Here is a 15,191-nt window from a genome sequence, read left to right as displayed (position 1 = left end):
GATACTTTTTGTATTAGAAATGTTTAGTGGAGATAGGATGTCTAGTTAGACTGTTAACTGCTTAGTCATGCTTATGAGTTTCTACAGGGTACATCTGGTCAAGGATAACTAGAGAGAAGAGTTGATGACTGTCAGCAGACAGGGTGTTTAATATTATTATTATGACGTGTATAACTGTAGCCTTAGTCATAATATGTTCTTATGTTTAAGTCACGACATGTTACTAGAGGTCTGTGAGAATGTTTTTAGTTACACACCACTTAATCAACAGACACACACACACACATTGATTTGCTTCATGTTTTGACTATTGCTATGACCAGCTGCAAAGCTGGCAACAGAGACGTCTCGTTTGACGTTTCTGTGTAGTATGGGGCTAGCCCAACCGAGGTGATATAATGTATAGGCCTGGTGGGTTCAGGGTCTTTCATCTTACATCTGCCTGTGAGCAGTTTGGGGGTGGAAGATACCTGAGCGTGTAATGTTAATTTTACCTGTGATCCTTTGAATAAATCAGCACTGTTTTGAAGTTACTTGGACTGCCTCGTCTCTCAGACTTAGCATGGTAGCAAGAACCAGTCCTGCAGTAGTTAGCATTGTAGCTTTCATGACATGTACTGAAGTGTCTCTCCACATCGTGCCGCTTTGCCGTCGCAACAGTTGTCCCGCAAATGACACACACACGTTTCTTTGACTGACGTAAAAAAAAAGAACTCTTCCTCCCAATCACTGTGAAAATGGCATGTTTTCTTTCGCTTTTCTGCCATTTTTGGGGGGTAAATCACAACTAACTCCTGATTGTTGCTGCACCGCCTCCCTGTGTCAGGAAAGAGGTGTGTGGTGTTGACATGCACGAAATATTGACATTTGACTTCAGAAAAGGCCAGATTTCGTTAAAACGTTTTTGTTTTAAAACTTCTGTAATAAATAACGTCATTTTAAAATCTACATTCATTCAAGCGTTTTTTATTCAAAAAGTAAAGCAACAAAAAAAGCTTTAGACGGAGCTTCATTGTGACCAGTGCTATTTTTAGAACATGCCTCGCGGGCGCCTCAAGTGGTCCTTGCAGGCGATCGTGTGCTGCGTTGGTGACCCCTGCTCTAGAGCATGAATTTCACTTTTTTCACATTGAAGTAGCAGCTTGGATTTGGAGATGCTTAGACAAAGAAGTAACGTTAGCAATAAGAGGAAGCACGTTGTTCATGAACTATAATTTGAAGAAATTGACGGTCACAGTTAAATTTTAACACTACATAAAGGAAGACAGCATGGATCTCCGCTGCCAAAGAAAGTCCACCTCTGAGCCCTCAGCCTCTGCTTCCTCATCGGAAGACATGGCGCCGGGATTGAGGAGATCCTCGAAGTATTCCTTCCACCGTCCGACAATGTCCCCAGTTGAGGTCAACAGCTGCCCACCTCCACTGTAAACAGTTTTGGCAGGGCACTGCTTCCCCCTCCTGAGGCGCCGGACGGTTTGCCAGAATCTCTTTGAGGCCGACCGATAGTACATAAAACATTTTTGTTTTAAAATGTTTGTAATAAATAACGTCATTTAAAAATATACATAAATAAAAAGCGTTTTTGATTGAAAAAGTAAAGCAACAAAAAACTTTTTAGACGGGGCTTCATTGTGACCAGTGCTATTTTTAGAACATGCCTCGCGGGCGCCTCAAGTGGTCCTTGCGGGCGAGCGCGGGCACCGCGTTGGTGACTCCTGTGACTAGAGACTACACCTTATCTGCTATAAAGCTCCAAAGAATAATGATAAATAAATAAAAAGAAAACAATTACACATTATTTGGCATGCTGTTTTTTAATACATGAGCATATTTTTTGCTTTTGTGCCATTTCACTCGGCCTTTGAGGAACACCAGAACAAGGACAAAAATATTTTAAGGCAGATGTGCAATTATGTCAGTGTTATGACAATATAATATTAGAAATTAGATTTTTTAAAATTATCTGTAGCGTGTAATGTGTTAATATACTTCTAAATTATCATTTGGCTTTACATTATGTCCATTGATGTGAAGTTTATTAATAGCATCCAGTAGCCTATTAGATCTTGGTGCTAAATTTCAGCTCGATTTATAATGTGCTGATCCAGCCCAAAATACACTTAGAAGGGAGTATTTTGGGTTTAAGAAATTAGTAATTTGCGGAGGTGAGATTTTATCATAAATCAGCACAAATATTGTAGCATTGTTGGTATGATGAAGTTTCAAAATACAAGAGGGAGGTATGACTGAGCCAACATTTTTATTAGGAAAAAAAAAAGTTTATTTGTGAGTTATGCCGAATGGACGAGTTGCTAAATTGAATAAAAAGGACTAAATCGTTCAGATGCCACATGTACTGATAAGTCAGTGACACAGGATTTGTGGGTGTTTGAAGTGAGTTTGGTGGGGTGAGGGTGTAGGCATAGATGAAGAGTGCGTTTCCCGGATGGAGTAGCGACGCCATCTTTACACCAGTGTTACCGGTGGGTCTTCGGTTCAGCGGAGCGACGGTGCTGTTGCTGATCCACCACCAGGAATCGCCGAGTAGCCAATAATCCTCCCTTTCCGCCGGGACGCTACGAACAAACGAATACCCGAGCACCATGGCAGATAGAGATAACTTAGTTTACCAGGCAAAACTCGCCGAACAAGCGGAGAGATACGACGGTAAGGCTCTTAATAGATAACGGTCAGTGCAGAATGCCTGGCCCCCCTCTCCCCGTGCAGGGGGCTTGGAGGCGCAGGTAAAGCATTTCACATGGGTTTGTTGGGTGAGAGGAGACAAAATGGCGGCGATTTCTCCAATCGAAATAATCCCGAAACATTTAAAATAACCATATTTCGCTTAAACTGTTTTCTTGCACATAGCCACGTTCTGCTGGCTGCTCTGGTGCCTGGTTATTGTCGTTTGTGTTAACGTGGAGACCAAAGTTAACGTCAGTAAGACAGCTAACTAACTAGCTGGCTAGCCTTTCCTCAGCCCCGACACGCATCACGACAAAGTCCATTCAAAATACAGCGGTAAACGTTATAGCAAACATCCACACCTCATCAAACATGACTTGACCCTCTGAATTGGCAGTAACCACCGACAAAACCAGAACATTTGATCCAGCAAGCCACAGTAATGTATCGTAAATCTCTGTCACAGTTAATGCTAACGTTCCGTCCTCACCTACGTTAGTGTTATGGTAACATGCCAGCCTGTCACTAGTTGTAAGCAATAAAAATTTTGATCAGGTTCTTCGTATAGTGTTCAGTGCATACGGAATACAAGAGTAAAACTGAACAACATAGGTCTCCGTTCTCGCAATGCTAGGTGAGTTCAGGTCACCATGCCAGCGTTTTAATTGACTGATGGGTACAGCAGGCGGGGCAGTGAGGAGTTCATCTTGAGCCGTCTATTCTTGACTCTCAAGCACTTGGCCACTTGACTAGATGTCGTCTTATAAGCAGAGTTTATCTTGCTGCTCATTAATGGTAATACAGACAGGTGACAAAGGAAAAACCTAGATACATGAGTGGTCTCTTCCATGATGACAATACACCCAACCATAAGACACAAGGGTCACTGAATTGGTTGATGAGTATGAAAATGATATGAATGATGCTCAGGCCAACTGAACACTTATGGGAGATTTTAGACTGATGTTTTAGACGGGGCACTCCACCAAATGAGGGGATATCTTTTGGAAGAATGGTGTTTATTACTCAAGTAGAGTTCAGAGACTTGTAGAGTCAATGCCAAAGTGCAGCGAAGATGGTGGCCCACCACCTCACTAAGGCACTTTTATCTTGGTTTTTCCTTTCATTTGTTACCCACTTGTACACTGACCAGCCACTTTATTAAGTACACCTGTACAATTGTATGCAGTTCATTGTTAACACTTCTGCCTTAACATCTGTGTTTATGAAGCTGAAAATGTCTGTTTTTGGTGGAATTGTCATCAATGTATGTATTCAATTATATGTTTATTGTTAAGGTCATAGTTAAAGGTGGTGGTGTACTTGACTAAATTATATTCAGAGGTGTCTGTATGTTCATCCTCCCTGGCTACATACATGAGAGGAATATTAGGAGCACCCTGTGTTAGTATTCTTTCCAACAAACCAGTCAAACTAATACTGTGCCCTCCTTTTAGCTTGGATGTAAATGACACCCAGGATATTAAGGTTCTTCAGATTTAACTCAAGTCAACTTTAATCAGCAGGCAAAAAGACTAAGGTTTTATATTTAGTTTTATATAGCAATTTAGTTAGATGATTGATAGATTATAATTTCCCTGTTGGCTGCATTGTGTTTTAGATGTGGCACAGCTGTTAATGTTGTTTGTAACCAATACATGTATTGGTTTATGCATCTGGCCTATTTTAAATGTATATAATTATATTTCTTTTCTATTGACATAAAATTTAATGATGCATTTTATTGGCTAGCATTTGTGTAAATCAAAACAAACCAGTGGGTGCTACTTTTAGTGACATATTCTGGTGTTGAAACAGAGAAACATAGTGTTCAGCACCATGCATGTCTAACAGAGACCAAAATAAGTAAAATGAACAAAGAAGCACAAAAATGGCTGCTGAATAATGGGGCTGATTGAAGATTTGCCATTTTTATATGCTGTTAGTGGACACTGAAGTAGCGATGCAGCCAGAAAGCACACACCAGCGTCTTCATCTTTAGAGCCAAGTCTGACTACATTGTGCCTTGCTTATGTGCCAGAGGACGATCAGGTATCTTGTGGTCTGGGTTGCGTAGTCTACTATGCGACTGCACCATCCCTGGTACAAGTCTGACCAAACACCCTCTCTGCTTTTTATGAATGCCTTTTTTCCCCTGTAGAGTAAAGGACACAGATTTTGACCTGTTCAGTAGATCTGGAACGCTTGTAATGCTTGTGAAGCATTTAAAAATCACAGAGGTTATTGAGTTTATGAGAGTGCAGGCAGGGCTGGAGGGTAAAGTGATCAAAGCAGTATAGTGCTCCTCCTGGCTTGTAACTGTTGTGTATCAGGTTTCGCCAGCATATTGCAGAAGATCTCCGTAATTGGCTTCAACAGATACGCTCTCTTTGAAGTTAAGAGCCGAATGATTGGCACATTTACCTCCAGGGGAGTATGGGAGGCGTGACCTGTGTGCAGTTTCAGCCACAGATTTATTTTAAACACCACTGAAGGCTTTTTTTTATTTGCATACAAAGCATGATGCTGCCAGTGTATCAGAAATGATACAGAATGTATTGTTACATTTTCATAGGCAAAATAATAGTATGATATATTGTTTCATATATGGTCATGATAGTCCAGAAATTACACACTGTTCACAACTGGTTTGTTTTGGTGGTCCTGCAGAGTCTCCTCAAAGTGCTCCATGTGATTGGGTTACAGAGGCTCTATAGTGTGTTGTGTATGCGAATCCCCAGGGAAGCAGCATGTTATGCCACTAATCAGTGCAGTATTGTGTTCATTGCCATTTCATCCCTGGATTCTTCATTGATTATTCACACCTTGTCACATTGAATCACTGAATCTCTGCATTACAAGAGTTGGTGCTTGGGTACAGTGTTCAGGTTGTCATCTTGTGCAGGAGGGTGTGCGAAGCCCGTTCCTGATGTCATTTGTTCCATTTTTTCCCCCTTAGAAATGGTGGAGTCGATGAAGAAAGTGGCCAGTATGGATGTGGAGCTGACGGTGGAGGAGAGGAACCTGCTGTCAGTAGCATATAAGAACGTGATCGGTGCCAGAAGAGCCTCCTGGAGGATAATCAGCAGCCTCGAACAGAAAGAAGAAAACAAAGGAGGAGAAGACAAACTTAAGATGATCCGAGAATACAGGAAAACGGTCAGGCACTATTATAAACCTATATATACCAACTGTAAGCAGTGTTACATTGTAGGTTTCTGTAAGGATTTGATCATGACAAATCTGATGTTTATGCAACATTTTGACATTTTCCATTGGTAAAAATATATAAAATTCTTTGGTGTCCAAACAATAGATAAAAAAGGATGAAATGTACATTTCAAGCATAGTCTCTGCTCTTGTATATAATACCCCAGAAACACCTGCTGCCTTCTTTTATGGAAATTACTTGTACAATCCAGTTTCCTTATCTAGTAGTTGTCAGAGAACCTTAAAGCTCTCCTCCATGAACCTTTCAGAGGAAGCCTTTCAGGGGAAATGCTGAGAGTTCACAGCCCAGCAGCTCTTGTCTGTGTGAAATAATGAAGCAGGCAGCAACCAGAATCAACTTTAAATCACATGTTTATTCATCTCTGCTGCAGAGAAACTTTGCTGGCAGCACTACTGAGTGCAGTGAAGCACAGCAAGCCCAAGTCATTCAGTGATGGAAAGGATTTAGTATGTTCTTTATTTCAAGATGTTTCTGATTTGGAGCTTCAAGCATCAAATGAGCATTTATCCTCAACAAGCTGGCGAGATGTATGAACTAATGACTGTTGACATCTGGTGACTGTCTTCGTCATCATGATTGTGCTGCCTGGACAAAGCACAGCAACCTGAGCCTCTGCCTGGATTTGTATTTCATAAGTTAACATGAGATTGAACCTCAGCTGAGTTTAGTAGTATTGAATCAGTGTTAAATTGCAACAGAACTTTTAATATTCCAGGAGAATTTTAATCCAGAACCTGTAATGTTTTATGTGACCACAGCTGGCTATGTTTTGTTTTTCTTTCTGCAGGTTGAGAAAGAGCTGAAATCGATCTGCAATGACATTCTGGATGTACTGGACAAGCACCTCATCTTAGCAGCAACCACAGGAGAGTCCAAGGTTTTCTACTACAAAATGTATGTGTCCACAGAATGTATTCATTCTGACAACTTGCACGCTGCAGACTGCTGTGTACCTTTGTTTCTCCTGTGATGTTACACACTTTGAGTGAACACCTATCTCACCTTGTTCCAGCCCTGATGATGTGACTGAAGCCACAAAAGATGCCATGTCTGAACATGGACAAGTACCTCTTGTAAATCAATAGACAGATGACTCCTGACCAGCTTTCGATCAGATGAAACATCATACAGGAGTATTTTACCCACCTTTTCCTGCACTTAGATTTGACTGTATCCTAACAAAAGCTCTCTGATCACATGAAGCTCAAATTCTGATTTCAGTTGTAACAAGACTGTCACTTCAGTCTGTTGCTTTGAAGCGCCGGCTGTTTGTTCAGACCTGGCTTATTAGAAACTGTACTTCCTTCCTCTGGTTATTTACTCATCATTGCCAGTACTATTGAGGCTGTAGATGCTGATGTGGATCTTGAAGGTGGCGTTGTTTGTAAAAATCTCTTCAAATTGTGTTTATAGAGCCTTTTGGAAAAACTCAATTTTTAGCTGTCAGCGATGATCATCACTGAACAATTATATATATATATACATTTTCTTTTTAACATTAAAACACCAGTAGGACAGACAGTAATTCAAAGAAGGCTATAGTTTATTCTGTATCGGGTAAACTACAGACAATAATCATTCCCGTGCACAGCCAGAGACAACGTACACTGCTCATCCATCCAACTGGGTGCTGAAGGAAAACTGTGTTCTCAATTGTAACAAAAATATAAAATTCCAATGCACACCAGGGGTGTCTAGATAGACTCTTGAGAGCAACACATTTTGTATTGCAGCTTTTTCTGTCTTACTCGAGCCTGGTTATTAATAAAGAAAAATTAAGAAAATGAATAAATAAGATTATATGTAGACATCCCTGAAGAGGTTGAAATATATTTGAACTGTGTAAAACTTTGTGGCGTATCAGTGGCAAATAATATTTAAGTGACAAATGCATTAATAATGGTGCACTTTATTAAATGATGAAAGCGGCTGTGTACTGAACAGTGTTACAAGCCCTGTTCAGTGTGAGTGCCAATCAGTGCTCTTGACTGTCGTGTCTATAGTGCACATGTACGAAAACAGACATCGGTGTGACTGCGTTGCTCCTTCTGCTTAGGAAGGGAGATTACCACCGGTACCTGGCAGAGTTTGCCACAGGCAACGACAGGAAGGAGGCAGCAGAGAACAGTTTGGTTGCATACAAAGCTGCTAGCGACATCGCCATGATCGAACTCCCTCCAACACATCCCATTCGCCTGGGACTGGCCCTTAACTTTTCAGTTTTCTATTATGAAATCCTCAACTCGCCAGACCGTGCTTGCAGGTGAGTGAGTTTCAAACTGCCAAGGATGCATGAATGTTTAATTGCCCACTTAATGTATACAGTATACACATCCCAGTTCCAAGCACTCAGTATATGTGGGTTTACCAGTTGAACCTTGATTTTGAAGAAGCTGAGAAAAGAAATGAGTCAATCATGACTCAACTAGTGTTTGGCATCCCTATTTGTTTGTATCATAGAGGTGAAGTATCAGTTTAAAGTTATGTTGAATATATCAGGATGAAAATTGTAATGTGAAAATGGTCACTGATTGTGCCAGACTCATCAGATTTATGGCCTGCACATTTATTGTCATGAAGACCTGCTGGCAGCACTGTCAAACTTCAGAGAAGCAGAAGTCGCCCAGTGAGAGACGGATGGAGACAAGCATCCAGAAAGCGAGCAACCAAGACATTCTTTTCTTAGTATATCTAAAAAAAAAAAAAATCCTTCTGTAACATTTGCAATTTACTATTTTTCTCAGTTATGCAAAATACATCCACGTTTTAGTGTCTTTCAAATCCCACATAAAAAAAAAGCCTAGGAATGTGTGTTCCAGATGTCAGACACTTGTAGTTAAATCATTGTCAGGAACCTGGCAACGTGGAAGCACTTCATAAAGGGAACACATAACCTCACTGCTTCTGCACTGCTCTGCTTGTTAACAGAATCATACCCAGAATCCACCTGTTCCCCATATGCATGTGACCTTGTTTTCCATCCTCTCTGCTGATAGGTTGGCGAAGGAAGCGTTTGATAATGCCATTGCAGAACTGGATACGCTGAGTGAGGAAAGCTATAAGGACTCAACACTTATCATGCAGTTGCTACGGGACAACTTGACACTATGGACCTCAGACGTGCAGGGAGATGGTGAGAGAACTATTTTTCTTCTCAGCACATTAGTTGTAGGTGTTTGAAGGGACAGCATTGACTAGTAGTATCTGATCTCAACATGCCCAGTACTGAGTGGTACTGACAGATGATTGGCTCCCTGCTGTCAGCATCATTACTTGCCTTTTGACAGGCTTTCTTGTGATTTGTTCATTTATTGCGTGACTGCATGTTCTGATACATATTTGTAAGGAGCTGGCCCAGACAATTTCAGTAATTTTCTTCCAGCACTTGAGCTGACTTTCAAAAATCAAGAAAACTGAATAACTTTCTCGAATCTTTCCTCTCAGCACTGCGGTTCCTCTGAAGTACCCTGTCTTTTGTCTCTCGGGCTCAGCGCTCTCACACTGCTCTAACGTCTCGTGTCTCCCTCGTTCTTCCCTAGATTAAGGACAGTTGTCTTCAGTCACTCTTGCTTCATTATAAAAGTGTATTTTGTAAGTCATCCCTCCCTTCTTGGGCTTTCCCCCCCACTTAGGCTGTCACTCCTGTCTCACTACCCTGATACCCCTCACTAACAGCACAGCACAAGGTCCAGCCTCTGGGGCATTGGAATTGCAACTTGTGGAATTTTTCTGCATGTGTAGAAATGAGTGCTGTGTATTAGTGTGTATAAAAAAAAAAGTTGGTAATAGTTGAAATCAGGCAAGGTTGTGTATCATTCTCATAAGGACCACGGAGTGCAAAATATTGTAGCTGAAGGCCAGGCTGTGCTTCCCAGGTGACTGCTAGCTAACCACCTTCTTTTGCTCAGTGCAGTCTCTCAAATCAGTTCCATGTTCTAGATAAGTAATAAAAAGATAAACATGGATTAACTATAGCAATTGATATTGGCATTCACATTTGAACCCTACTGATTGAATTTAAAAATCTGGGTCACGCTTCTTCAAATGTGTATAATACAACATTCAGGTGCCTATTTGAACATAGGTTGTGCATACTACCATATAGTCATTTCACCATATTCCAGTGTTTATCTGCAGCCTAGACTAGAGAATGTCTTTCAATTCTACAGTCTGTTTATTTCGTGTTTGCCTCTCCCTGGACTGTTTGAGCTGCAGCAAAAAGACAAATGCAGAGAAATTGGCACTAAACAGACATGGGAAGTCATCCAGTTGATGTGTGTAACAGACTTCTGAGCCTCATGAACAGCACTTAAAGTATTCTAACCCCTTCACTTTGTGCCCACATCATTGTGTGGTCCTCTTATTTTGGAGTGTAGAATGAAATCCACAGCATGACATGCAAAAAGTGAAGGGGTCTGAATATCTTCTGGAGCCATTATACAGACCTGACTGTTGTTTTAAGCCAAACTTGGAAAACTGTAGGGCCTTTGAATAATTTATTTTTTTAGGATTCAGCTCCTGTTAAAAATTCCCTGTTGCGATACACATTCCCCTGTCCATTCTCATAGTTTCCATTTGACTGGCTTTAATTCTGGGGCCTTTCAGGATGTGATTCTCTTGCACTTGTAGGAAATAGTGTTTTGTTAAAGCTTTCTCAAAAACAAAAATAAACAATACTGCATAATTATGGAACATTTGTTCCTTGTTCCACAGCCAAAGTTATTACTTTTACTTATTAAAGATGTCAGAGTGATTTAAATTAGGTTTTCTAATGTTCATATTTAATTTGGCTCTCTTAAAAAAAAAAGGCACCTGAGAGTCTGATTCATATCTAATTGGGAACTGTGAACAGAAACAAGTAAACTTGTCCTCTATGGTGGGATAAAGATTGAGCTTCAATCATTTTCCCTGTTAATTAGCAGAGCTTGCAGACTCCCTGGTCCTTCACCATGCATGTTCTTAATGCTGAATGCAGCCCACTGGGGCAGATAATTGGCTGGGTGAGGCAGAGGTTGGAAACGCAAACATAGCTCTTGCACTTGTAGGAAATAGTGTTTTGTTAAAGCTTTCTCAAAAACAAAAATAAACAGTACTGCATAATTATGGAACATTTGCTCCTGTGGAGTTCTCACATCCCAGTAAGCTGAGGTGCTAATGAGCACTGCTACAGTTTCTATTTTGATCAGGCTAGATGCTCAGGCCTTTGTTGTTTGTGCCTCTTAATTCTTCATTATAGGGATGGCTGTACTGTCTCTATGGTAGCCTGTCTAAGTGACATGTTGTACAGGTTCACAAGGCGCTTTTACCCTGGGAGTAAATCTGTCTACGGTTTGTTTAGAAGGCACTGAATTAACTCTTGCCCACAGGCCTGCATGTTGACACAGTCACATTCTTCTATTAGTGATCTCAAGTCACCAGAATTTTATTGACTCTATAAATGTATATGATAAAGCATTCCTTTGCCCTCTAACCAAGTACCGTCAGTTTTTCATAATGTTGTTGGTATCAGTTCTCATGACATCCCCATTACTCACTACCTCTATTTCTGAGATCAGTGAATGTGGCAACACATTTGGCACCTGCAATCCAGATATGTGTTAAACAGCCCTCCAGTTTGGATCCAATTGTTTAAACCACTTAGTAAATTCATTCACTCTCACTATACAGTTGGTTTTCATTCTGGTGAATATCCTGTGGAAGTAAATCCCTGTCAAAATGTTTGAGGGAGCACGAAGCATGTTTCCATTTTGAGGGCTACTCAGTTTGCAACTCAGCATTTGATAGTCCACAGGCACATATTTGTAAGCGCAGAATTAGACTGGAGAGCATAAGCCTGGCCACAGGTGCGCTCGTTTGTCTTTTCACACAAACCCTGGTGGCGAATTCTGAGAGCGCATACTCAGAAATCGAGCACATGCGTGGCTGGGATTATGCTCTCCAATATGATTCTGCACTTCCAAATCTGTGCCTGTACACTCTGAGATTACGAGGTGCACACTGAGTAGTGTGGCTTGTGCACCTTTTCTTTTGGTGGGGCTTTACTTCCATACTGTAGCTGCCTTTTGAAAATCTTTTCCTGAGCATGCAAAGATAATGACGTTATTGTCTGTCTTAGGTGAAGAACAGAGCAAAGAAGCACTGCAAGACGCAGAGGAAGAGGCCCAATGAGACTGAACAACACAAGACAAGCCTTCCTCCTCCCTTGTTTATCTCCTCCAGCACTAGCTCCTGTCCCCAGCCAGTTTTCCACTGGGTTTATACTGCAGCCCACACACACTCTCTCTACCTTTTTCTCCTTTTCTACCCATCTCTCACCTTTCCTCCTCATATGCATGTCATCTTCCAGTTCCCTCAGGGCCTGCTAGGGTTGTCATGGCCACTCCCTTGGGAATTTACTTTATTTTTGATTCTTCCTTTTGCAGACCTATGCCCTTTAGGGTTTGTGTCCTCCTTTATAGTTTTTATTTTGCAGTATCATTTGTTGCCAAGTTTGCTTACCTGTAACACAAACATGCAAGAGTTTATTTAAAGACAGTACTTTGCTGTTCAACTTTTTTTCTGTGTATGTGTTTGCCATCCTTGCTTCTGTCAGTCAGTTTTGAAACATTTCACTTTATAATTGAGGAAATAAAGCAGTGACAGTTTGAAAGGGATGTGCTAGAACTCTTAGGATGAGCCAAGTGCCCTCTCTACTCTGTGGTTACCAAACAATTTCCCCTTCTCCAGACATCGTTCTGACCTCTATCCTTGTCCACTCTGACCAAATATTGTGCTGCGAGGCTGTAGTGCTTTTGCTAATGGCAGATATTTAGGTAATGGCTTTTTAGCAGCCAAAATGTTCCTATGTTTGTGTGGGAGGGAAGGGAATGCTCATTCTTGATTGTAAGGTAATGCAGTTTTGCATTGGCACGCTATAAAAGAAAAAGTTTTGGGAATAGAGGCCTGCTGTATCTCTACTCTTTGTTTTCTTCCTTCTGTTCAGTATGTGTAACACGAATTTGATTTGTACTACTGGATATTCTCAGCGGAGCCACAAGTCCCATCTGTATTCTTACTGAAACACAGCATGGAATTAACATTAAACTTCAAACTGAAAATGTTAAAAAATTAACATGCGTGAGATTTTTTGTTTGTTTTTTGTTTTCCTTTGTATGCAGATATTTTGAATCACTAGAGGGCGGTGCTGGATAGAGCAGCAGAACGATTGCTACTGTCTCTACAGTGAATCCAATTATACTTCTATTTGCAGTAGTGGAAGAGTAACTCAGATCCTTTTACTGAAGAATGTCTTCAAATTTAACAGCGTAACAAGTCTTGCATTTAAATCTGTATTTAATAAGTAATATGCTACCACTCTAAAGTACTGTTTCTGCCAGACCCCTATGACTGTGGCTCACATTATCATTACTGAACTGATCTCTGATCGCTCTACTTCATATAAAATAAGAGTTTAATCTGGCGTAGGGACCAGGCCTCCTTAAAGAGTCACAAAATAAACCAGGGGATTATTAGCTGATTAATGGGAGAGGAAATTACACAGATCTTAACGGTTTTGAAGGTTTAATTTCAAAAGTAACAAAGCTGTCAAATGTAACTGAGTAAAAAGTACAATGTGGCTGTTCTTTGCTTTCATTTTGGAACATCACAGACGACCATTTCAATGTTTTCATGGATAAAATGAAACATACCTCAGTCACAGCAGGACACATGCTTGTCGCATTACCCCCTCAGTCAGATTTGGTGCTGTCTTTAAATGAAACACAGTTGGGAGAAAGACCTTGGGAGGAGAGGAGAAAGTCAATACACTGTTTTCCAGTAATTACTGTTGAACAAACTTACACTGTCAAACAATATCAAACATGCCTCTCTTATTGCTACGCTAAATAATGACTCAGTACATTGCAACTTAAAACTTTTTACTTAAAAAAAACAAACAAAATAACTAAATACAACCAAAACAATTTTCATACATTTCACTTTTTACATGTAAATATACATTTTTGTCTATTCTACATCGTCATCTACCAATGGTGGAAGAAGTACTCAGACTGCAGCAATACCACAGTGTAAAAATACTCTTACAAGTAACAGACCTGCATTCAAATTGTTACTGAAGTAAAAGCACAAATGTATTAACATAAAAATACTTAAAGTAGTAAAAGGGAAAAGTATTCATTATGCAGAATGGTACAGTTCATATTAATGTATATCATATTTTTGGACTATAATAATGATGTATTATTGTGCATATCACACGTGTTACAGCTGGTAAAAGTAGAGCTAATGCTAAATACCTTATATGCTTATACAGTACTTCCCAGCTGGGATGAAGAAATTCTTCTGATTATATTGTATTTTCATTCATTAATTTCAGTCTGAAAAGTAAAGAGTAAAAGGTTATTAAATAAATGTAGTGAGTAAAAAGTATCATTTTTTGTAAAATGTAAGGAAGCTGAAATATGAAGTAGCAGAAAATGACACTACTCCAGTAAAGTACAGATACCACAAAACTGCTCTTAAGTAGAATACTTGAGTAAATGTACTTAGTTACTTCCCCCTTTCTGCAGAATATACTGCAACCCCCTAGGGACTACAGTATATCCAGAGAGGTTCACTGACTGTACTGCACTCCAAAAAGACTGGAGAATAATGAAAGTGAACTCAAATTGAACCAAAGTTTGACATACTGTCTGTCTGGCTGCTAGAGAAAGACTTTACACTGTGAAAATGTTCAGTGGTATATTTGCTGTTTGCTGAAAGGAAAACTACTGTAGCTGCTACTTGTAGCCATTATGGGTAGCTCATAGCGAGGCTGTGTATCAGTATGGAAGTACCTAAACACTTGGTGTTGGCTTACAGGTGAGGACAGTTCAGATTTAAAGCCTTTTATGGAAACCCAGAGTGTTCAATAATAATAATAATAAATAAAAACAACATTGAAATTAAAAATCATATGAATAAAGTGTGTAAAATATATACTTGTACAGACAATTTGTGAAATTCAAGAAATATATGTCATCATTCTTAGATGGGACATTATGTTCATGCTGCTGTCTGTGACTCTGCAATAGACATGTTCTTGAACACAGTAAGTCTGGAACAACAGGTGAAGTGAATCACACTGATGAGCTCGTTACATCCACCTGTCAGTGGGTGGAGTATATAAGGCAGCAAGACAACAGGGTTTAGAGAAGGACGGAGGGTGAAGTGGTGACAGGGTTTAGAGAAGGACGGAGGGTGAAGTGGTGACAGGGCTTAACGAAGGACGGAGGGG

At 40.2% G+C, this 15,191-nt stretch overlaps 1 protein-coding gene across 1 annotated transcript; it reads left to right on the top strand.

Annotated features, from left to right (window-relative positions):
* The first annotated feature begins 2,378 nt into the window (after positions 1 to 2,378).
* Positions 2,379 to 12,095, top strand: LOC109959349 (14-3-3 protein epsilon). Its single transcript, XM_020598626.1, has 6 exons — positions 2,379 to 2,667; positions 5,645 to 5,844; positions 6,705 to 6,811; positions 7,974 to 8,180; positions 8,914 to 9,050; positions 12,033 to 12,095. The coding sequence occupies exons 1-6, from the start codon at positions 2,604 to 2,606 to the stop codon at positions 12,083 to 12,085; spliced, it is 768 nt and encodes a 255-aa protein (XP_020454282.1). The 5' UTR covers positions 2,379 to 2,603; the 3' UTR covers positions 12,086 to 12,095.
* The last annotated feature ends 3,096 nt before the right edge of the window (positions 12,096 to 15,191 follow it).

The sequence above is a fragment of the Monopterus albus genome, unplaced genomic scaffold (assembly GCF_001952655.1).
Source record: "Monopterus albus unplaced genomic scaffold, M_albus_1.0 scaffold38.1, whole genome shotgun sequence".
NCBI lineage: Eukaryota > Metazoa > Chordata > Actinopteri > Synbranchiformes > Synbranchidae > Monopterus > Monopterus albus.
The sequence above is the reverse complement of the archived record's forward strand: the minus strand, read 5'-3'. Positions and strand labels throughout refer to the sequence as shown.

Excerpts from the sequence above, each read along its gene's own strand:
- LOC109959349 (XM_020598626.1), top strand. The coding sequence starts at position 2,604 with ATGGCAGATAGAGATAACTTAGTTTACCAGGCAAAACTCGCCGAACAA. Across the intron at positions 2,668-5,644 it reads ACAAGCGGAGAGATACGACG|AAATGGTGGAGTCGATGAAG; the intron begins GTAAGGCTCTTA and ends TTTCCCCCTTAG. Across the intron at positions 5,845-6,704 it reads TCCGAGAATACAGGAAAACG|GTTGAGAAAGAGCTGAAATC; the intron begins GTCAGGCACTAT and ends TTCTTTCTGCAG.